The 23653-nt window shown below is 42.1% G+C and overlaps 1 protein-coding gene across 1 annotated transcript; it reads left to right on the forward strand.

The window, feature by feature from the left end:
- Positions 1-5479: 5479 nt before the first annotated feature.
- ADGRG4 (adhesion G protein-coupled receptor G4) lies at positions 5480-19964 on the forward strand. Its single transcript, XM_065729437.1, has 16 exons — positions 5480-5538; positions 6266-6398; positions 7336-7454; positions 8280-8490; positions 9710-9875; positions 9988-10137; positions 10966-11088; positions 12790-12835; positions 13706-13809; positions 15148-15269; positions 15801-16069; positions 16821-16914; positions 17766-18055; positions 18592-18693; positions 19017-19175; positions 19792-19964. The coding sequence occupies exons 4-16, from the start codon at positions 8339-8341 to the stop codon at positions 19917-19919; spliced, it is 1905 nt and encodes a 634-aa protein (XP_065585509.1). The 5' UTR covers positions 5480-5538; positions 6266-6398; positions 7336-7454; positions 8280-8338; the 3' UTR covers positions 19920-19964.
- The last annotated feature ends 3689 nt before the right edge of the window (positions 19965-23653 follow it).

Below are 23653 nucleotides of genomic sequence, written 5' to 3' on the forward strand. Positions count from 1 at the left end.
GTGCCAAACAGTGTTAATGTCCATCGGAAGGAGTGCTGTGCACTGAGTACCTCGGGCTGTCTTGCAGCTCAATGATTTGAGCCCATGGATCTTTGCAAACAAAGTACCAGCAGATAGCCACGGTGTCAGATCAGCTTCCTGAACAACCACAAGCTGCTGGTTTGAAATGGCAGTGTGGCAGCTTGCTTCTGGAGTGGCTTGAGTTGTAGTGGAAGAATGAAGGGAGGTAAACTAATCCTCCTATTTTCAACACACAGTGCTATCTCAGAAGGAAGAGGCCTGAGTAAAGAGAAGAGCTGCCCAAATTATAATCTACGATTCATCAAGGGTCATGGGAAAAGATGGCTTGTGTCTTGTGCCTCTTCAGAAGGATGTTTTGACTTCAGGTGTCCTTTCAACTTCAAAAAAAAGAATCACAGAAACACAGAATCATTGCAGTTGGGAGGGACCCTTGAAGGCCATCTGATCTAATTCTCTGCACTGAACAGGAACAGCCACAGCTCTTTCAGGAGCTCAGAGCCCATCCAGCCTGACCTTGGGTGTCTGCAGGGATGGGGCACCACCACCTCTTTGGGCAACCTGTGCCAGTTCCTCACTGCCCTTATCATAAAATAATTCTTCCTTGCATCCAATATAAATCTTTCTAAATAATCTGAAGCCATTTGGGATAAAAAATAGGAAACTTTCTTCGCATTTTAAACAGTCCTTGTTCCTGTTATTGTCCATGGACGTGTTGCTATTGATTTAAACTGGTCAGAGACGAGCTTGTTATTATTTTAGTTACGGGTGACTCTTCTTACATCAAACTACAGCAGAGAAACCAGTGGCTGACAAAGCATGGCTTTATCCTGCCTATTTCTGAGCACATTCCTTATTCATAGATATGGAGCTTTGCATTCATGTGTTAAGTTTATTTCTCGTAGTCAGAGCATGTCAAGTCTGATAGTCGTGTGAATGAAGAAAAAGCACAGATCATCAGCAGGGCAAGATATCTGTATCTCTATGCAAAACGTTGTGATCATGCTCTTCTTCCATCACCAAAGCTGTAATGTTATACAGTGATCCGGTTCACTGCAGTTTCCTGTAGTGCCTGGCAGCAAGCACCACCGTGCTGTCCCTGTCTGCCTGAGGAGGTGGCAGATTGCATGTGAAGAGCAAAAGCCCTACCTGGTTTGACAAGGTGATTCACTTCGAGGAAGATTAGCTAAGAACAAATCCTCAGAGTGTTTTACTTCGCAAATGACAGGCAGGACGGACAGCATTTACAGTGGTTATCTCCAATCAGAGTCAATGAACATCACTGCTTCCCATTTGTTACTGTAGGCCATCCTGTGCTTGCCACATGGCTCTTCCTGAAGGGTGGCACAGATCGTGCAAACAAGAAGGGAACAGAGAGATAATTGCTCTTCAACATAAGCAATGGAGAAAGAAAACAAACAAACACACAGATGTAATTTCCCCCTTTGCCTTCACTCTGCAGAGGTCTGTTCTGAGTGGAACAGCAACAGCTCTTTGTGGCAGTGACCTCTGCTGAGGGACTGTCTCTCTCCTATGAACTATGTGCTGTGTGGGTTCTCAGACCTTTCAATTGTTTTTCAGCAGGTTCAAGTGAACCATCATCCACAGCAGCTCCTACACCGCCACCATCTACAAACAGCAGTACCAATGTCCCCACTGCACGTAAGTGCCTCTCTGAAGGAGACTGTCCTACACGTTGCCCTGATTATCAGTGGCACCGACTGACACCGTGCACATGACAGTCACATGTTTCAGCTGTTGTGCTTAGCAAGGTGCTGTTTGTCAGGAGATCTTGCTATCTCTTCCTACGTGTTCTCAGCACATGGGAAAAACAAAGTTGGTGCACCACTGTCCTTTGCTTGTTAAACTGTGATAACTTGGCCGTGGCTTTGGGCCCTCAGATGTACGAGGCAGTAATCTGGATCTAGATGTGTGGAAGGTGGAATTTCCCACAGATCCTCTGTGACTATGGGAATGGGAAACACGGCCATGGCTAAGGAGAGGGATGAGGACAGAGCTCAGGTACCCATCTGTGCCAACTACAGGATGCATCTCCCTGTGCTCTCTCCCTGCAGTCAGCTTCTATAGTGTTGAGGTGAACTTTTCACTTTTCTACACAACTGAGAGAGCTCCTGATTACTACGATGCAAGGAAGCTTATAGCAAACTGGGTGAGTGGCACTCTTTTCTCCTTATTTATTTCTAGAAGGTATCAGATGATGAGGACAGCTGGTAAAGAATGCAAACTTATGGGACAGCACAGAAATAAGCCTCCATGTAACAATATTGCAGCGTTTCATAACCATGTTATCCAACGCATTTTTAAAGGGATAAAATTAAATTCAGAAAGAAGGGGAAAGCATTGACATTTGGCAAATATTTTTAGCCCTTTTCATTGGGATTTAGAATTGCAGTGACAATTTTAAATTTGTGAGCAGTTCTAGAACAAGCATTGGTAAACGTTGGTTAACAACAAGTGTTGCTGTTTTCTTTCCAGTTCAGTGTCATATTTGCAGGTGAAGAATTAGTTGTGACAAACTTTAAAGTCAGGTAAGCAGTACTCTGATGTCACCTTGACACTATGTCCTTTGAGAGAAGTTGGAGTCAGATTCCAAAAACCCATTTCACTAATGACCAGTCCCATGGCAACAGTGTAAACCAGTCCCCTAATGTATATAACTGCTCATTTGGAGCACCCAAGTTTGGTTTACTGGGCTCACTTCACCTGTAGATAAATATCTTGCCCAATACAAAGAAAATATCTGCCGACAAATGGAGAAATCATCTTTGGCCATATTAATTGCAAACTGTGCTGCAGACCTCTGCGGGCTGCCTGGATCATACAAGCAGGCACACAGTGGTTCTTATCCTATCTAACAAAAGGGTATTGCAGTTCCAAGACCCTGCTCAGAAACAGTGGTGTTAAAATCATAGAATGACAGAACCACAGAACGTTTTTTGTGGGAAGGGACCTTAAAGATCATCCACTTCCAACCCCCTGCCATGGGCAGAGCCAGTTATTTTTCCCAAGACACCTATTTTGTGCCTTTGAAACCAGTCCAGCTGCATTTGTATCCAAACTGTGAGCAACTAAGAGGGATATTTAGCAACTGTTGAATTCATAAAAGCATCACTTGCACAGACTTTGCGTTTTATCATTTTAATGCATATTCAGCTTCCCTACTTTCTTCTCTGATGTCATCCATCACTGCCTGCTTTACAAACAGCAGTAATTCAGTAATACATGGCATTATTTACATGAGGTGAATCTCATTCTGAAAACTGTAAGAAGAGAAACAGAAAATGAAATGCAGACTAGCTAAAGGCGGAGCTACCTGTGCATCTTCACTGCCTTATAGAAACAAAGATGTTTAAATAGCTCCAAGAAATTAACAGAGAAAATGTTTTTAAAGTGTGAGGATGTAAATCACTTACAGAATAGGAAACAGGATCTTGAACCAGATCCCTCCAGAGCTTTCTGTCTTAATCCCTACCTGCCATAGCACTTAGAGATTTATGCATGTATACCTGTGCTGAATTCCAGATGACTTCTCTGCTGCAAAGTCTGCCTTGTGGTCACAAGATCTTTTGGGGCAGTAGCAGAATGGGACATGTAATATGTATATGCTTAATATCAAATAATTATTCTATTCCGTTGCAGGGGTAACTCTCCACAAAGCAGTGTGTACAAGAGGACTCGTGTATGTAGCTGGTTATTTTCTGATTTAAGAACATACTTTTTCTTATCTATGCATTGAGGATATTGTAGTTACGTGGTCTAAATGCTAATACTACTGTGTTCTGTAGAAAGTAGTAAATATAATGTACCCCATGTAAATAACTGGGCTGGAGAGCCACTGTGTCTGAATAGACATTGGAATCTTTGTAAGATGAAGGCAGGACATGCCCAGCACTCCTTGTGAACAGTGTGCCTTGGAGAAGCCTTTGGGTGAGCACAGGGACTGAGCAATGCCAGACACAGATCTCCTCTGCTCTCCACATGAGATAGCATCCATGCACTGTGAGCTTCTGTTTTGTCTCCGTATCCCAGAAGCACTCTGACACAAAGGCTACACTAGACAGACAGGTCCTGATGCCATTTAAAGCCATTAGGTTCTATTTTAATGAACACCTGGGGTTTCTACTGTTCCAATCACCCTTGCACCTGCTGATTGTAACCACTTCTAACTTTTTGTGTCCTATGTGAACTGAAGATGAAGACAAAGCAGATGTCACAAAGGTAAGACCTGTGGTTATAAACTATGTTTTCCTAGTTCCTGCTATTTAATAAGAAAATCCTGCTTCCTGCTATGAGCCTGCTCACAAATACTCCATCTCAGATATTTTAGTTTCAGAGTAAGTGGGGAACATTTAGTTGCATAAACCAGAAAAACGTGCAGAATCAGAATCACAGTAATGCTTAACTCGGAGAAATGTATCTGAGCATCCAAGGTTTCCCTGGTGTACCCCATATCCTGGGAGTTTTGACATAGTTCCTTGGCGATCTGGGAGGTTTGTGCTGTGCTGTTGGCTGCCAGCAATGCCCCTCACCAAAACCAGAACAGCAAGTGGCAAACTGCATCGCTGGGCCGTGCCCAAGAAGTCTGCCAGGATGAATCCTGCACCTCTTCTGCAGGAAATCCTAATTGCCTTCTGACTTCAGGCCAGGAGAGCAGAGGGAGCTGAGTTCCCATCAGCTTCAAAGGGCTGTAAATGGTTACCCCAAGGGCCGTGCTGAGTGGGAAACAACTGCAGAAACAGGAGTTGGAAACACTTGAAAGGTCCCACTCCTTTGTTCTTTCTGCCATGTCTGAAGCACTCAAAAGAAAGGTTTGGTCTTTCCAAACCTCCTTAAGTCAGCAAACGTTGTTGTTTTGAAGAGAAAACACTGTAATCCACTGGAGAGCAGTTGGTTAAATCTGTGCTTTCCGGGGAGCCTTGGTGTCTGCTGCCTCTCTGGACATCGAGTACTGAAGGACCTCATTGTTTAGTGACTAGCTCACTCTGAACTTTAAAACGCAGTTGAAGAATGCTTACTTTCACAGAGATTTTCCTTTGCTAAGATAACAGGATTAGGAAACCTTTTGAGGCAATTCCATGAAACTATAAATAGGTTCTTGTACCTGCATTCCCAGTAATTCGTACTTCATAATGCATTTCAAGTGATAAGGCACTCCTGTAGATAAGAAGTGGTATTTGGTGACATTTACTGTAGGATTACACTTATGGTGAATAAAATGCATACATAAATTATTCAATTCAATATAATTCCCTGTGTTACTCTCTGTTTTTGCAGACAGTAACATTGTGAGGTGTAACAATGAAGTGATATTAATATCATGGCATTGATTGTGTGCATGTTGTATCTGTAGCTATGTTTGTAAGGCCATCATAAAGGTCACATCACATGAAACACAAGAAGTGCTGAGTCTCAAGATAAAACAGTTGCTGAGTGACACTTACGAAGACGGACCGCTGTCATTAGAAGTGGAACCCGAAGATGTGGCTGTGAGGCCAATAGGTGATACTTCATTAAAACCTCATTCTGACTGCAGGTTTTTTATCAAATTGAAACTCTGTGGAGAGGTTAGGATTAGAAAACATCCCTACAGGTATCCCTGCGAGACTCCATCTGATGCACAAGCTATAGAATGCAATGCAAAGACACCTTTGCAATGAAACCCAACCCATTGCAGGCATCCTTTTAATGCCAGTGCTGATTGGATTGACTCTCAAACTGCAAGTAATCTTTTTGGTTTGGTAACAATCTTTATCAGTCCTTAAAACACAGAAGCAAGCCAGAGATAAGAGATAACAGACTGCACCTGAAATTCAATAACACGTTTTGTATCAAAGACTTAAAAGGTCAAGTACAAAACTTCAAGGTTGGAGGAAAAGACACTGACAGGATAATAAGGGCCAGTGTGAAAGCAGCTTCAGATAGATGAGAGAATCCTGCAGGATGTATTGCTGTTAAATCATGATTTGTGATGCTGTGAAGCTGACACTTTACCTGAGAACTGACCTTGTCAAACAAAAGAAGGAAAAGGTTTCAGAAGCACAGCCTTACTTTTACTTCGGGAAAATGCTTTCTTGCAGTCAGTAAGCTTGTGAAATACTCCCATCCAGCTCACAAAAGATGTAAAAACAACAGCTCAGTGCCAGCAGAAGCGGAAGTCCAGGGTGGGGAAGTCTGCTTTCTGACTACTAAAATCTTTTAAAAGATCTTTTATGTCTTTTGTCTTCAGTACTAATAGATTGCCCAGAAAGTGTTTCACAGACCAAATACAAGGGCAGCTATTCCTGGCCACAAACAAGTCCAGCTGGCACAGCAGAGGTCAGCTGCAAGAAAAACCCTCTGCAGTCTGCTCGGAGGAGCTGGTGAGTGAGCAGGACATCTCATTTTGGTTCTTGAATAACAAACAGGAGGGAGCACGAAGCTTTGTGTGATGGAGTCCGGATGGATGTCTATAATGCCACATAGCAGTGCCGTGCCAGGAAGGATGGGAAGCATACATGGCTAGCTGAATACAGGCTGCAGGAAAAGGGAGTACTGTGTCATACCCATCACCTGCAGCAAGTGCAAGCCAGCCTAGCAGGAAGCTGACTGTCTGCTTGAGCTGGGAAGGGAAACAGATGCACTGTAGCATTTGTGCCATCCACTCATGGCACTGTGCCCTCCATTGGCAGAATATCACTCCTTCCAGGTGCATTTCAAATCACTCTGGCATTTGCACTCTGTTCCTACTGTGCTAAATGAGTGCTAAGTCAGGTTTGACTCGCAATCAATTTTCAAAATTAGGTTAATTGGTGAAGTATTGGAACAGGCTGCCCAGGGAGGTGGTGGTTCCTGGAGGTGTTCAAGAAAAGGACAGATGACACACTGCGTGATATGGTCTAGAGTGGTCACAGGCACTGAGTCATAGAATCATAGAACCATTAAGGTTGGAAAAGACCGCTAAGATCATCAAGTCCAACCATCAACCCACCACCAGTATTGCTCACTATCCCATGTCCCAAAGTACTACATCCACCCTGTCCCTAAACACCTCCAGGAACAGTGATGCCACCACCTCCCTGGGCAGCCTGTGCCAGTGCCTCACCTCTCTTTATCATAAAAGAACGCTTCTTAATATCCAACTTGATAATCTACTATCCTAGTATCAACCTTGGTTGATGGTTGCACTAAAGGACCTTATTGGTCTTTTCAAAATTAATGATTCTATGATGCTATGATTTTAGTTAGTTAAATATGGGGAACATAAATTAATATATATTTTTTTCATGTAACTTAAAAAAAAAACATTTCATTTTTCAGTGCAATTAATACTGATCTTGAGCAATCTTTCTGGAGTCAACCAAATGTGACTGAATGTAAATTACTAGAGGAGCTTCCAAGTAATATCCTGGATCTTCATAATGTCGACATAACAGAGGGTAAGTCAGTGGATTCTTCCATGATACAGTGAATGAAAGTAAAGTAATACTTAGACAGTGTGTGTGTTGGACTGCAGAAAAACCAAAGCTGTAGCATTGTATTATATGTACCCTACTCACTTGGTCATCTTGAAATATTTTTAATGTAGATGGTTTTTGTGATTGATTCAAATTCTCTAGCTATTGCTCTGAAGAACTGTCTCATATCCAACACTTAGATGTAGAACTAAGTGACTAGCCAGAAAACAATGTGACAGATTTTGCCTGCCTGTACTATCATCAAAAGGAGTTAATGTTCTGCAGATCTCGTTGAAATATATCTGCAGTTACATACAGTCTCTCTGACTTGGAGCAGTAAAGCTCTCTTACTATTAAAAATTATAGCAGAATGATGAGATGATGAATGGCAAATACCAAATTTTTAAACTACATCATTCATAATTTGCTTTTCTGCTATGCCAATTAAGCAGCATTTGGCAGAGGGAGAGGCTTGTTTAATTTTGAACTCACAAATGATCAAAGTTAAACAGTATTTACAGGTAATCTTTATAAGCCAAAAGCAAGAGATTATATTCTTATGAAAACTACATTGTTTTCCTTCTTTAAAATACCACCTGAAATACCCAGATTTTACTTTGAAGTTTTTGCCAGTTTTGTTGGCGTGTTGAGGGTTTATTGACTTTTGGGGTCATAATAGATCAGAAGCATTAAGCCCACATAGAAAAAGGAGAGGCGCAGTCTAGTTAATGTACATACATGTAGCTATATATCTAGATGTGAAGCCACACAAATCACCTGTACTCCCTTTTTTTTCCCCTTTCCCAGAAAATGCACAAGATGTCATTCAGCATATTTTATATCTCTTGCCGGAGGCAACATTGGATATGGAAGAACTAGAAGTTATTGGAAATATAATTTCTGATGTCGTGAAGTTTGTAGATTTTAGTGTGACTCTTGCAGAGGCTATATTGACTTTACTGGACTATATTTTACTTCAAGAAATAGAGGATCAGAATGTTAGACAAATGACCAACAGGTAAGTAACACAGCTGCACAAAAGTAGATTTCCCCTTAGGCTCCAGGTGGGGCACAGAGTGCAGCAGCTCAGCTGTTTGTACTGGAGAACTCTGCATTCATTGCCTTTCCAAACTCAGAAGTCCAAGAGAATCAGCAGACAAAAATAGATTAGAAAATCTGCTGGACAGAAAGCCTTGGGCAGCATCATGGTCCTTTTGGCTGTGTTCTCTCTCTTCAAGGTCTATTGCACTGCAGTGTGTGGAGTGGGGGCTGTGATGGCTGCTGAACACCTTTGCCTTCGCAAATACACTCTTTTCTTTCAAGTGCAATACCCATTACTCCCAAATACCTTCCCATGCACTGTAAGCTTTCAGGGACAAGGAGGACATTCTAATGCTAATATATACCCTGGACTCCTGACCCATTATGGAGATGGAGTTGGTATATAAAGTTTGTAATGAAAATGAAAATATTTTTACAGGAGAATATTGGGTATATGAATGAGTACTCTGATGATACCTGGCATGTGCTAGGCATGACATCCAACAAGAGCTGACTTTGCTTCTATAAGGTCTCAGTAGCAACTCTAGACCTCGGGTACTCTGATAATTTAACTGCAGACTTTGCAGCTCTGGGGTCAAAAGGATCCTGTGGGGATTCAGGGGTCCTGCTGTGTCTGGGAAAGACAGGAAGGTTTTCCTTCAGTCTGTCAAAGCCAGCTGTCTCACACATTTCCAGTAGGCTGTTATCCCTACTTGCATAATGCTGAATGGCCTTATGGATGGCCCAACAAGAAGTCTGACTCTTTTAATACACATGCATTGAACAACCCAGGTTGGCTCTTGGCCCAGGTGGCCAAGAAGGCCAGTGGCATCCTGGCTTCTATAAGCAATAGTGTGGCCAGCAGGAGCAGGAGGTGATCATCCCTCCGTACTCCATACTCTGTACGTGGCACTGAGGGTCATGGTTATGGACATGGCAGAGGTGGGTTGGGGTTGAAATCTAATGGTTCTAGGATTCTGTGACTCTACACTAACCCAATTGCTTGAAGCCACCTGACCCTGCACCCAACAAAATGCCATCTATCCCAAACATAGTCCATTCTGCCCTAGGGAATGCTCTTTGTGGTCATAACCAGAGCACAGGCGTTTAGCTGATTAGATCCCGACTGCTATTATGAAGCCAGGAGAACATTTCAAGAGATATATCTTTTTTTCTTGCTGTTGCTGTTGGTGAAGTATCCTGAAGACAACAGAGGAGATAGGCTATAAGCTGTCTCACACAGAAAGGAACACGTCAGTCGTAACCACGTCCTTCGCTTTGTTGGTGATGCGCCCGGATCCCAGCGTGTTTGAAGGAGTGGCCTTTGGTGTCACCTCGTATGACCAAAGAGGGGATATCAAGGTGAGAACTAACTGCCACCTCGGGGACCTCTGGCTAATCCAGGCCTTTCCTGCTGCTGGTATGTGTGCGACCTGGGGAAGGCAGCTCTGAGCACGTTGTTTCTTTCCTACAGATCAGTGTGCAAGAAAGCCCATTTGAAAATGCCCTGGCCTCAGTGCGTTTGCCTAAATCACTGAAGACATTCTTAGGGGACAACCATGCTGACCCAGACATGTATTCAAAGATCCAGTTTAATTTTTTTGGCACGACTTCTCTCTTTGTGGTAACTATCATTCCTAACAAATGCAAACCATCGCTTCGGTCATTCTTAATGTGCACAGAACCACAATCCCAGCAGCGTGATCTGCTCTGGGCACATTTAGCATCAGGCTGACAGAGCACTAAGACATCTGCAGGGAAAATGCATCCAAGCAGCAAAACCTTCTCAGCAGTGACACTGCTCTGAGAGGAGTCTGGAGACTGCAGACGTTTTCTTCCTTTTCTATGGCTGATGTTAATCTGCTGCTTTTGTTCTGTAAAAATATAATGTGCCCCATCCTGCTCTGAATGTAAGCTTTTGCTTAAACAATGTCTGCAACGCATTTCAATAATCATGAAAATAATTTCAAGATTTCTGTCTCCATTAAAACAACAGCAGCACCAACACGCAGCATTTAGAACTGTTCTGGTATTTGCTGTGTTTTCTTTACTCTGGGACACGAGTGTAGTTTAAAAAGGGGCATTTCCTTTGGTACGACGGAGCATACAGTGTGCTGAGCAATGATTTCCACACAGAAGAAACATCCACAAGTGTGTCTGCTGCATAATGAGCTAAATGATACGCAACTGGATGTTTTGATATGCAGATTTCTCAATCCAGATGATGCAGCTGAAGCTGTTCTGCTTCTGCTGATGTGGAGACTGTCCCCGAATTGGCTGCTAACTGCATGTTCTGATTGAGTAGCAAGCAGTTAAATTACATCGGGCATCCTGTGGCGTTAAGGTGATTGCAATTTCTAAGAAAGACAATTTGAAAAAGCAGTGAGGGGCAGGATTGCTGGGAACTCAAATGACTTGGAATTGTTTGCATGTGTGCACTTTCCCACTGCAGGATGACAGCTTACAGAAGGAGAGCCTGAACACGTATGTCGTGAGTGCCAGCATTGAAAATTCACTGATTCAGAACCTTAACGAACCTGTGAATGTAACACTTCAGCACATCAACAAAAATAAGGTAGGATATGTACATTTACTCAGAGACGTGTTGAAATAAAGATGATCTCACCTACACTTCAAATAAGCTGACAAGGGGACAGATAAGTTTGGAACATTTTGCTGACTGAGCTCTCCAACATCTATCAACCAAAGGACTGACAGTGGTTGGGTCCACTCCTGCAGGTCAGGAAAGCTCACGTTCCACTGTAAACCCATGCTTAGAAGCAAGGGGCATTTTCCTCATTTCCCTGTGTTGATCCACTCAGTTTCTTTCAGTAAATCATTTATTTGCTGAAACAATGGCAGCTTGGGTTTAACTGCAGCAATCCGTGGTTGCCTCTAATTCTGCAAATCGCTTCGGTCGCTGAGGGGCAAATTTCAAGAAATGCAAAAACACTGCATAGGGATTTGCAAAATTACTTTGGTTTGTGTTCTTCCCAAACGATGTTTCAGAACTGAAATCTATTTTACATTTTCTGCTCAGTGGGCACAGCTCCGACTCACTGTTCACTGGGTTACATTACCTCTTCGTGTTGCAAATGTTGATGGCCCACTCTCCACACAAACACATAGCAAAATGAGGGCAAAACCAAAATATTCAATAAGATGAATTTGATGAAGGTTGCAGTTAACGACAGCTTCAAAATGCCACTTTTACAGCAATATGGACTATACATAGAATTCTAGCAAATAACACACAACCAGAAATTTCATCCACATATCCTTTCTCTTCTGTCATTTTTACTCCACGAGGCCATCTGGCACCTCTCGGATTTTTATGTCGACCTTTAAAAAATATCCTAATTAAATATTTAATGATTTGTCCTCCTAACCTACAGCTTTGGCTCTCTGCCTAATTATATTTGACAGTCTGCAGATCACAAGTCTTTAACGGCTTATCTGCTAGGTTGCTTCCTGTAAACTCTGCACCTTATCAAACTTTATTAATAATAAAAGAAAATGAATCCGTGCCTTGGGAAAGTTTGCTGCAGCATTATGAGTAATAAACTCGAGTGTCCCCCAGAGCAAACGCTGCATTAAATACTCATTTAAGTTTGTTCAGCTGCTTGTAGCACACTTGCCAGCTCTATTTTCTCCTAGGTTTCTTCTCCACCTTGTTTCAGAGAAAGAACAGAAACGATGAAATTCTGGAATAAAGGTTTTCTTATTGCGAGATTTACTAATTTTTTGTTGTTGTCATTTGAAATCTACGTTTTCATGGTAGATCTTAGTCATAAGTTGAGCATTTCACCAGTAATTTGGTGGGACACTTCAGATATCATGTGAAGCCAATGAGATCAGACATAGGGATCAATCCGAGCTGGAAAACTTGTCAGCTTTTCTGCCTAAGCAGACAACAAAAGATGAAGAAATTGGGAAAACTGGGAAAACCACTGACTCCCAGGATTTCACTTGGTAATGGGAAAGGCAGAATGGGGACTCTTTGCTGGCTGTGGTGCCATGGATGAGTGCAGTGCCATCCCGGATGGTTTCCTGTGACCAACAGTCCCACTGTCCCCATCTTCAGGAACCAATAGACCCTCAGTGCCATAAAATGCCAAAAATCACAGAGACCAAGCTCCCCTCATTCCTCATTCCAGAACAGGGGGAGTTAAATCAAAATGCCATAGCTGTAAATCCCAAGTATAAGCAGGATGCAAGCCAGTGCACAGATGTACTGAATGAATGTCACAGCTTCTTTTTGTTTCTCTGCTTTTAGGGTGATGCAGCAGTGCACTGTGTCTTTTGGGACTTTCTGAAGAACAGTAAGTGTGATGTACAGAGCTGCTGTGCTCACTCTGTCACCAGAGCCTTTGGATCGTGTTTGAAATTTGGAGTCCACCTCCTTGCATCTGTCCCCTTCTGCTCTGCTGCTTTCCACTGGCACTGATATCTCAGTAACTGGTGCTACTTCTGGGGATACATGCCTGGCAATGTGCAACAGTGCATCCACATGGATAAGAAGAGTTAGTCAAAGAAAAAAGGCAGAAATGCAGGGGAGCATCAGATGATGTCTCAGAGTTGCCCCAGGGAAGTCAGTGGGGACTCTGCTGTGGTCAGGCTTTGAATATGGCTCAGAGAGTAAATGGATGCAGAAAGATAACCACGAGTTGGGTTAATTAAGGCCATGTGGGAGAGATTGCCTCTCTAATGTTAACATTAGATTTCACTTATTTATTTGTCTATTTATTTATTTTTAAATTTGAAGTATAGCTTCTGAATATGCCATACATGCCACATAAATAGGGTCAAAAATATGATCTGGCTTGTCCAGTGCTACATGCTCTCTAAACAGTCCCTCTGCCCTGTAAATATTTCTTTCCTTCTGTATTTCCACACCCTGCAGTGCAGCCTTGTCAAGCTGACTCTTCTTTACCTTCTTTTTTCTCTTAGTGCAGGCATGGAAATGACTTTAAATATTTCTTCCTTCCACCAAAGGCTTTCGTCCAAGTTTTGAGGTTCTCAGGCAACTGTTTAAGATGTGTTCCTGTGTGAAATATCATTTGTATGCTGCTAAATGACCCTGCAATCTGTACTAACTTGAGCTCATATTCACACATTCTGTATGCTGCAGAGCTATAAATGACTGAGCATGACTAACTCTGCTTAAAAATCTCTTTTTCTATATTACACAGATGGACTGGGTGGTTGGAATACAACAGGGTGTGAAACGGAATATACAGATATGAATTACACAATCTGTTTTTGTAACCATCTTACCCATTTTGGAGTCTTGCTGGTAAGTACGCCATGAATCACCTCCAGAAGAGTCCCATGGCACCAGATAAAGTCATCACATAGTTTTGGAGAGAGATGGGAGATTCACATCCATCCCAGCTGTTAGACATCTGCCATTTTGCCAAAATCAATAGCAACAAAGCAGTTATAATAACTGTCATGGCATGAAGTTATCTAAATGTTCCTTGCTTCAAGACAAATTCATTTTATAGATGTAATTTACAACACGACTTAATCAATGTTCGTGTGCCGTTTTCCTACTTGGAAATATTCTGTTTAATTTATTACTTGCCAGTTGGCAACTAATAATTCAATATCTTCCTGACAGTTTTGCCCACATTCCAACAGGAAGGTAAGATTCAACACAGGAGTTATCATTAACTATCAGCTCCTGGCAGAAAAGGCACTTAGTGTTTTAATACACAGAAAACTGCCTCTAAAAGTCAAATCTCAAAAAATGAGAGTGCAGAGATAGCTGTCTGAGAATGGGCTGCAACAAATGCAATGAGATGGGCAAGAACTGAACTCAGAACTGTCTGCTGCTAGTAGAACTCAACCACTGAGGAACAAGGCTGTCCCTCCCCTCTAGGTCTTGCCCAGCCTCCCCTAGGGGTCAGCATTGCCCTGCTCAAGGAGAGGCATTAAATCTCTCTCCGGTCGCAAAAATGGGACTTCTGCAGGAAGGAATGAAGACCTGACAGGTTTTAGACGCCTTGCTGAAGTTTCCATTCAAGCAGTTGGAATTCTGTCTCGTTTTAAGATCTCTCTTCTTTTGTGCTTCCACTAAGATACAAGCATAGGTGCAAGGAGTTGACACCGCTAAGTCCACTGTACGCCAGAGGTGTAGGTTACTAGTTTGGTGTTCAATGTTTCACCAAACGACAGAGAAAACATGGCAGGAAACAACCAAAATCCCATCTGCCTCATTCCTGGCAGCAGCTGGGAGAAGCAGGGCCCGTCCTCCCGCATGGTGTTTGCAGGGTGACTTTGGATGTGCACTCCAAGACATTTAGCAAATCTGTGCAGTTCCCAGGATGGCAGCTGCTGCTGAAACATTAAAACTGGAGCTTCTCCTACAAAGCAGGCTCCCAGTTGAATACCCTTGGTATGATCCTTGCTGAATTTGTGATTTCCGTAGTACGGCATTGCCCACTTCACAACCAAGTGCTGGATATCTGAAATGCTGAATGCTGAACTGGCCACACTAGTGTGAATATTCTGCAGGGTTGTGCAGTAAGAAACATGTGAAAATAGAAATTATTTTTCTTACCAATGTGAAAATGTGGAAAGCAATTATCTTCATCTGGCAAACAGCTGTGATTCTTTACTTTCTATCTAGGACTTGTCCCGGGCAGAGATAGATGCCACAAATGATCGTGTGTTAACTCTGATAAGCTATGCAGGATGTGGTGCTTCTTCCCTTTTTTTGGGTATAACACTGGTGACATACCTAGCCCTTGAGTAAGTCTGATCCTTTGTTTCTATCACCTTTTAATGCTTTTGCAACAAAAACATTTCAGAAACCAGCAGAATGTTTGCTAATATTAGTTGATGTCATGCACAAGGGGCAGGAGTGAGATCTGAAGGAGTACTGCTTTACTTTGACCTGTGACTGTGGTGAAATCGGGATTCAAATCCTTACACTTTGAGACATGCATCGAATTGTTCAGTAACTTCTGATTTCTTCAGTTTTTTTCCATTTCATAAATGGGTTATTTCATAGATATGGGTAAGATTTCATGCCAAGAATACAGAATATTCCCTCTATATAAACTGCATGTTGGATGCTATGAACAGTAAAATAGAGATGCTTATGTTCCTGATCTCTTGCTGTCGGTCACTCCGGTGCGTTTGTGCTGTCAGAAGGGTTTAGTTTCATGCTGGATGTACCAGTAGCTCCTGGCACAATGAGGCTCCAGGCTTAGGAAACTGCAGAATGGACCCAGCACCATCTGTGCAATGACATCCTTGTTACTTTCCACTCCTATTTAGAAAGCTGCGGAGAGACAATCCTGCAAAAATCCTGCTGAACCTCTGTGCTGCATTGCTGATGTTGAACGTGATCTTCTTGGTCAACCCCTGGCTGTCCTCCTACAACCTGCCTGCTCTCTGCATTGCCGTGGCTGCACTCCTGCACTATTTCCTGCTGGCAGCTTTCACCTGGATGTGCATGGAGTCTGTCCACCTCTACTTGGCTCTCGTCAAAGTTTTCAACATTTACATCCCAAAATACATCCTAAAATGCTGCATTGCTGGGTGGGGTAAGTAAGCAAACTTCCTTTTGACTTCTGTTCTTCTCTAAGATGGAGCTAGCAGGAATGTGGTGCACACAGATCCCCATGTGATGGCTCAGTTGTTACAGAAGGTGTTATCAGAGGTGGTGACCCAGAGAACAGTTTGGCATGCATTGTTTTTGTAGCCATTAGAGTCTGCTTCAAAGCACTTTCTGAACATCTTTGAATAGAGTGCAGTATGTAATCATCTCCATCCTTAGATTTAATGTTGCATATAATTGCTCTCAAAGGCAACCATATGTAATGGCACTGCTGGCAGCAGTTGTTCTGAACAGAAAAGCCAGAAGAAATAGAGCAAATAGGGAATTAATGGGAGGGAAGACTGATCAAACACTGGCTGCAAAATGTCTGTCTCTGTCAGATCCTAATGCAAAATGCTGCAGTCTGCTTCTCTTTTGACACACTGCTTTTTGTAATAATCAGTTGGTTTTATTTTACCAGATTGGATCCCTTCTGGAGATGTTTGAACATTCACAAACATTTTGCAAACACAGATATTTTATGCCTACTCATTTGTAATTTACATAAATAAGGAGATTAATCCTGCTATGCCACACATTTAATTGCACTCATTTCAGAAGGAGCTTTGGGAGTACAATTTGATCTCAAGAAGTACGTGTCTGCAGTAATTAGTCATCTGAAATTATGACATCTTCCCATAGTCTTCATTTTATCTTTTCTACTGAAATCTCTCTTCTTTTCTTGCTTTCCACATTAGGAATACCAGCAATTGTGATTATTATCGTGCTCATTATAAATAAAGATTTCTATGGCAATGGATCACAAAGTGAGAACAATCCATTCAGCAATTTGTAAGTACAACACTTCAAGCTTTTTGATGGTCTTCAGAGTATTTTAAAGATAGGAGAAATAATGAGAAGGCAACAACTGCTTTCTTCTTTTGTCTTTCCTTCCCTATCTCAACTCTCTCCTTTCAATGGTTCTGGTTTAATGGGTCCTTTTGGACCATATGACGACTGCATGGAGTAACTATCACTTAGTAGTAGCTTTGTGCCCAACATTCTTTTCCCTCTGTGTGTGTCATCTCTGCTTTTCCTCCTTGGATTTTCCTTTACACAACACCAACTCAGTTTGATATGACATCAGTATATGCTCCCTGCACATTCTGTCTTCTCCAGTGGAAAAACACTCTTTTCTTTCACCCTTTCTAAGATGATATTATAGCAAGGAATGCATCTCTTAGTTTTTGTTGGTTGTTTTGTTTCCCCCCCCTGCTTCCTATTTAGCACAGTCTGATCACTTGTTGGTGAAAATTAACTGAAATATTAGAATATCAGAGAGACATCACACTCATGACACCTCAGAAAGAAAACTGTTTATCAGACTCCTAATTAAGTCATATTTAAATTGATTTTCCTAAGGCAGTGTATCATTGTGTGTGTGCACTGTTCATTCGTGAAACAATTATCAGATTTATCTGAATCTGACAGAAGTCTCCAAGATATTACATTTCTGTAACACCCATGAAAAAGGGGAAGAAAAAAAAAGAGATTCTGCAGGTGTCAGTACTGGGGAAAGCAACGGGTGTTAGGGAGTGCCATCGCTGGGTACAGAAGAACCACATGGGAGCAATATTTTGGAAAGCAGGCTTCTTTAGCTTTGCTGCCCACAGAACTCCTCATCACATTTCCCTTTCTTGCAGTTGCTGGATTCAAGATAATGTGGTGTTTTACATCTCAGTTGTGGCCTATATCTTCCTGGTGTTTTTGACCAACACAGCCATGTTCATCACTGTTCTCCTCCAAATCCACTCTGTGAAATCAAGGACGCAAAAGAAACCCAGATTCTGGAAACGTTTATTTCTGCAGGACCTCAAAAGTGCTTTCAGCTTGATGTTCCTCTTGGGCTTAACTTGGAGCTTTGCCTTTTTTGCCTGGGGAGCAGTGAGGATATTTTTCCTGTATCTCTTCAGCATTTTTAACACTTTGCAAGGTGATTCCTGATTGGAGTACAGCCATAAATGCAACAGTTTGGGACTGTGGAATAGAAATACATTTGTAGTATCACATTATTAAAGTATGGGGGAAGTGGAGAGGTCATACAGATTTTGAGTTACACTGTTTTGCTATTTCAGTAGGAAAGCTCAACTGAAGTGAAATGATAGTGTAGTTTAGATGGAACTGCTATGACAGATATGGCCATCAGGTACACGAAGGCACACATTTGAAACGTGGGTCCCAATAAGCACATATTTTCAGGAGCTGGCACAGTCCTTTTTGTCTGGGCATAAAAATGCTCGTTGAGAATCTCCAGTGATCATCAGATGATTCTTAGACCAAATCTGCAGGAAGCTCTTCCTGATACCCTTTCATATACAACCAATGACTTTCAGTGCAACTCTGGACCAACATGACACTGGCACTGGCTGGTACTTGCTGGTACTCAGTGGTACATAAATACATCAGAAAAGGGAGAGCAGGGTGGAGAATTGAGCCCCAAACCTGTGATTAATCACCTTTCTTCTTTAGGGTTCTTTATTTTTGTGTTTCACTGCCTAATGAAGGAAGATGTAGTGAAGCAGTGCCGAATACACTTTTGCTGTAGGAGATTTCAACAGAATAATTATTCTGGTAAGCATTAAGTGGTTTCCTTCAGCTTGAATTGTGTCACAGATGTTCTACAGTAAGGAGCATGGGATTCTCTGCAATAGTTTTCCACTATTTCTGCGTTGCATTGGATACTCTTCCATGAACTGCTTACATGATATGATCACAGTGTGTTAGTATGCATTTGAAAATGTACATTTCTGAAAAAGATTTCAGTGTAGTCACTAATTATGTACAAGGAAGGTACAAGATGAACTTCTTCCTCTCTGGCGGTTTGAGATGTAACACGCCAGGAAGAATTTCCCATACAGAATTTTATTCCTGTGCTTTCTAATCTCTCGTTCCAGGCTGGAATGGGTCAGGTACGACTCCTACATCTACACCACGACCTTTAAACCACAGATCCCCTTCCCCAGCTTTGTGGAATACAAATTCTAATGGAACAAGCTCGACTTTCAGTTCAGATACCCTCCCTGGGACTTCTCTGGATAGGAATTTTAGGATCGGTAAGAAAACAGACTAAAATGCCATAGTTCTCATATGGTGACTGTCAAATCCCAACCAGTGGAAATAAATGGGAATACTGCTTTGTGTATGCCAGACTTCAATTCGAGGTCAGTAATGCCTTTTGCTATATGGAAGGAAACTCAGAAAGCCCATAAGATCCTGGCATGGCTTTTCTCCAAAAGGAGGGGAACACTCAGCTTAGCTTCCAACTGAGGCACCTAAGAGATGCTCTACCCTATGCCAGCTAGCTGTTGTTGCCATGACACCTGTTTCCAGTTAGGGAGTTACTGTAATCTATTCTGTCTCATGCATTCCCAAAAGAACAAAGATATTGGGGATTACAGAGCCTATTTAGTCCAGAAGGATCCCAACAGAAGATTTTGCCTTCCAAGATGGAGACATTGATGCAGAGTCAGATTCTGAACACAGGGTTCCCTTATAGGAATTCTGCTCTTTTCAACAAACATTCCCATTCTTTAGAAACATGCTGATTTCTGTTACTTTCCTAAAGTTAAAACAGGGGCATGTTCATTTAGTTTGCACAGTCAGGTTTATTTCTGAATAAGTGAAACCAAATTATCATCATTGAAAAACTTCCCCCATTATTTTCCCTAGCTGAAGTACATTACAACCCAAGTGCCATAACTCCAGAAGATGATGAATCCCAACATCCTTATTCACAAAGAATATCACCCGTGGGAGCAGAGCTGCGCCGTTCACAGAAAGCAGGATTTTTTCACTGATGTTGAATTTGTTTTCTTCTGATCATCTGATGGTGGCACATAGAAATAAACAGTGATTTAAATAATTACTCTTAATGTGTGTACTTTTAATCACTCGGAACACATTTATAGAGCTAAACCTTCCCATGATCCAACTGTGTAGGGTTCAGTGGCATGGCACTATGCACTGCATAAGAGTTTGGTTCCCCTGTGCTTCTGAGATTAGCCATCACCATACAGACACTGACAGTTTCCTTTTACTCATCATTATCACTTCTCCTGGCCTGTCCTCTTGTATTATGTTGTACACAATCCTATCATCCCTCTTCTCCCTTCATCTGGCACTCATCCTCAGAACCTAATACCCATAAGATTGAGTTTCAAGTCATATTTTTGAGCCTGTTAGCTGGCTGTCTCTGGAACAGATGGTTAGGTTCCTCAAGCAGTATCTTTCCCTACTTTTTCAAAATGGACTTTGATCAACTTCCGCATTAAGAAATTGGACTTGGTTTTCCAAGATGTTCCTGTCAACTGTATGTCTTTGTTTTCAGCTGTGCTGGCACTGCCACCTGGGATTTAGAACTCTTAAAGATGATTAGATGCCTGCTTAAAGGTTTGACAGCATTGCCATGTACCTTCAAATGGAATGTGGAATTGAGAACAGCTGAAAATCCCACCTGTAATGGGTATTCACGTGCATGATAAAAGTATCCAATTACCTCTCCTGCAAAAAAGAAATCCAGACAACAGCAGATACAACCCTGTGCTCTCTGTGCAGTAGTGTACTTCGCTGTGAATCCAGCAGGAGGTGAGGTCCATTTCATAACACTGCAATGGTACAGCACTGCAGGTTGGAACAAAACTGCTGGTATTGGCTTCTGCCTTTGTTTGTGACACCTCTGCAGAGTCCCTTAAGTAACTGCAGTGGGAGATGGACCAGGTCTGGGGTCATGAAAGGTGGAATTTGACCACAGCAGCAGAAAGAGGAAATACACCATCCCGAGGACTGGGAGCCTTGGCTCCCTCCTCTTGCTGAAGGTCTTTATTTCAATGAGTGTGCCTAAAGCAGTAACTTCCTGCATAACCAAATCCTAGTCTCAGTTTTGAATGCCCTTCTGTATCATTCAAGTAAAGATTTTATTTTTTATAATTAATTGCTAATATAGTAAAATACTAACAGGTACCAGTAGCAGAGAAGAAAAAACATAATGGAACAACATCTTAGAGCTGGTGTGTATGACAGCAAAAACAAAAGGTTCTTTCATTCTTTGAATAGCTCCCACACAGCAATTAGTGGAAAAGATGAATATTTCAATGTACAGTAGCTACAGCCAACCCACTTGAAATCAGACAGACCACCTTCAGATCCTCGACTTTCTGGAGAAACACTGGCATTAAAAACAGGCAGATAAGTTCCACCTAGCACCCACTTGTTTGTCACTTGAAATTGTTTTCAATGAGGAAAAAATATAAGAAGATTAGAATGAAATACAGTTGAGGATGTTGGTCACCTGAACTATAATCCTCTGCAAACTTTGTTCCACAACCTGCTGCTGATCACAGTGCATGTGCCACCAGTGAGGTGAGGACAGAGGTTGTGGTGGGAGGACCTCAGGGGAACAGAAGCTTCAGCCCTCCCCTGAGCTCCTACACATCAACATGCCTCTGCAGTGATATCCCCAAGCCTGGCCCTGTTTCTTTCTCTACCACCCTCACTGCTCTCCTTCGTGCAGTTAGTTCTTTTTGTGTATACTTCATAGGACAGAACAAAATAGGCTTAAATTTGGATGAGACATTAGGTAATAATTTCAAATTTTAAGGACCAGTAACTCCAGGATAAGTGGTTTAGAGAGCACATGAAATTGCCATCATTGCAGGTCTTAAAAGCACATACAGTACAGTCCTAAGACAAGTATCTGCCAGAGCTGGTGAAAGCAAGGCTGAATTCGCCTCAGAGCAAAGGATGGACTGGAAGAGCTGCTGAACATCCTGCTAACTCTTCTTTCAGCTATTCTGACTTCAAACAAAATGGCAGCCAAAGAGAAACAACGTGAAAGTGATGTGAGCCTGGCCTCGTCTGCAGAACTGCGATTGCTTTCTTTCATTCCTATAAAACGTGAAACACAGCTTGATTTTCTAAAGCTTGTGCTAAACAAGGGCTGGGGTCCTTGGGACGTTGCTGGGAATGCTGGTGGGGCTTCCTGCTGCAGAGCTGTGCCGGTGGGAAGAGGAGCACAGCTCAACTGGCACCACTGATTTTTTCTTTTCTATCTGAAAAGTGAAATCTGGAAGTGCAGTTTTAAAAACCTGTCAGCTCGCTCATGAGAAATGCAAAGCGCTGTCTGTTCTAGGAAGGCGGTCAGCTCACTTCCACTCTCCATCATGTGCCTGATAGCTTTTCCAGCTAAACAGTATATCATTTATGTTTCAAGCATGGCATTGTTTAGGTTGTCAGCCAGGATGTAGATGTATAATTTTCGCTGGTCTGAATAATATCTTCTGCGCTGTCACCGTTACATTCGCTCTCCTCCAACGTATCGATGCTGACATTCTGTCACAGAATTGTGTGCTGATGTTCTTTGCAGGGAGAGGACACACACAAAGACAAATCTGATAAGAAATTGCTCTGCTCTTTTGATTCACATCCTGAGGATCCCAGGTCCACAGCTCCCACAGCTCTGGCTGGGAGCAGAGCTACCAATGTGCTCTGTGTTACTGTTCTGACATTATGGCCTCTGGTCACTATGTGGGAAAGCAACAATCTGAAAGCTCCTTTCATTTCTAAGTCATTCTCAGTTATTCCTGAATTGCTTATTTTGAGCCACACATACACCAGAAGATGCAAAACGCCTGCTCTATTTTAAGCTGATGAAAGGAAGATATCTAAAAGTGAATATATCCACAAAGGTAATTATTTGATCTCAGATCTCAGTGGGTTGTTAACAATGGTTAGACAATGCTGCTGTGGGCAAAGCAAACAAAAAATGACAGAAAACTTCCCCCCAGAAACCTCCCCACCGCCTTACTGCTGCTTAGACAACCCCAAACCCTACCACTCTACAACCCAGCCAAGGACAGGTGCCCAAAGCTGCCCTCTACCTCATTGTATTTACAGCATGCTGATAAGCACCAGACAGATAAATATTACATAGGGTGACAGTTGAAGGTCAGTGAACTTGTTTAAGCTTTCTTCTGGCAGTTTATGAATCTACATACAGTAATGGTTGGCAATGTAGGCACATTTACGCTCAAAATGTAAAATGCTTTCTAAATTTAGAAGGTAGTTATTATTATTAGGACACTGAAAGAAATGTCACTGTGGGAAAGGAACTGAGATTAGAAGTCAAAATACCAGGAAGATAATTACCCATTGCATAACACTCTGTGCTTTCACCTATCAGAGAGTATTCCATGTGTACTGGCACTCTGATGGTCTTAAATCACATGTATCACTGTTTCAAGGATGCCTAACAGAATTACACTTGTGATATTATTTCATTCTTGAATTGTTCCCATGACAAAAGAAATTCAAGGATACATCTGAATGCTTATTTTTCTCTCTTTTCTTTTTGAGAAATAGCAGAAGTATTTCACTAACCACTCTCACATTGAGGCTGTCCAAGGAAACTCTTGGAATGGGATGCAAGAGTGGAGAGAATGGGACAAAAGGTGTTTGGAACCATTGACCAGTGAGATCCCATCACAGGCAGGCTGTGTCCAACTAACTGTGCTGAAGACTCTGGATTTGGACTTTG

Source organism: Cyrtonyx montezumae, unplaced genomic scaffold, assembly GCF_038088225.1.
Source record: "Cyrtonyx montezumae isolate F1298 unplaced genomic scaffold, pur_monq_1.0 scaffold_11, whole genome shotgun sequence".
Classification (NCBI taxonomy): domain Eukaryota; kingdom Metazoa; phylum Chordata; class Aves; order Galliformes; family Odontophoridae; genus Cyrtonyx; species Cyrtonyx montezumae.

Excerpts from the sequence above, each read along its gene's own strand:
- ADGRG4 (XM_065729437.1), top strand. The coding sequence starts at position 8,339 with ATGGAAGAACTAGAAGTTATTGGAAATATAATTTCTGATGTCGTGAAG. Across the intron at positions 12,836-13,705 it reads TTGGGACTTTCTGAAGAACA|ATGGACTGGGTGGTTGGAAT; the intron begins GTAAGTGTGATG and ends TATATTACACAG. Across the intron at positions 18,694-19,016 it reads TCAACAGAATAATTATTCTG|GCTGGAATGGGTCAGGTACG; the intron begins GTAAGCATTAAG and ends CTCTCGTTCCAG.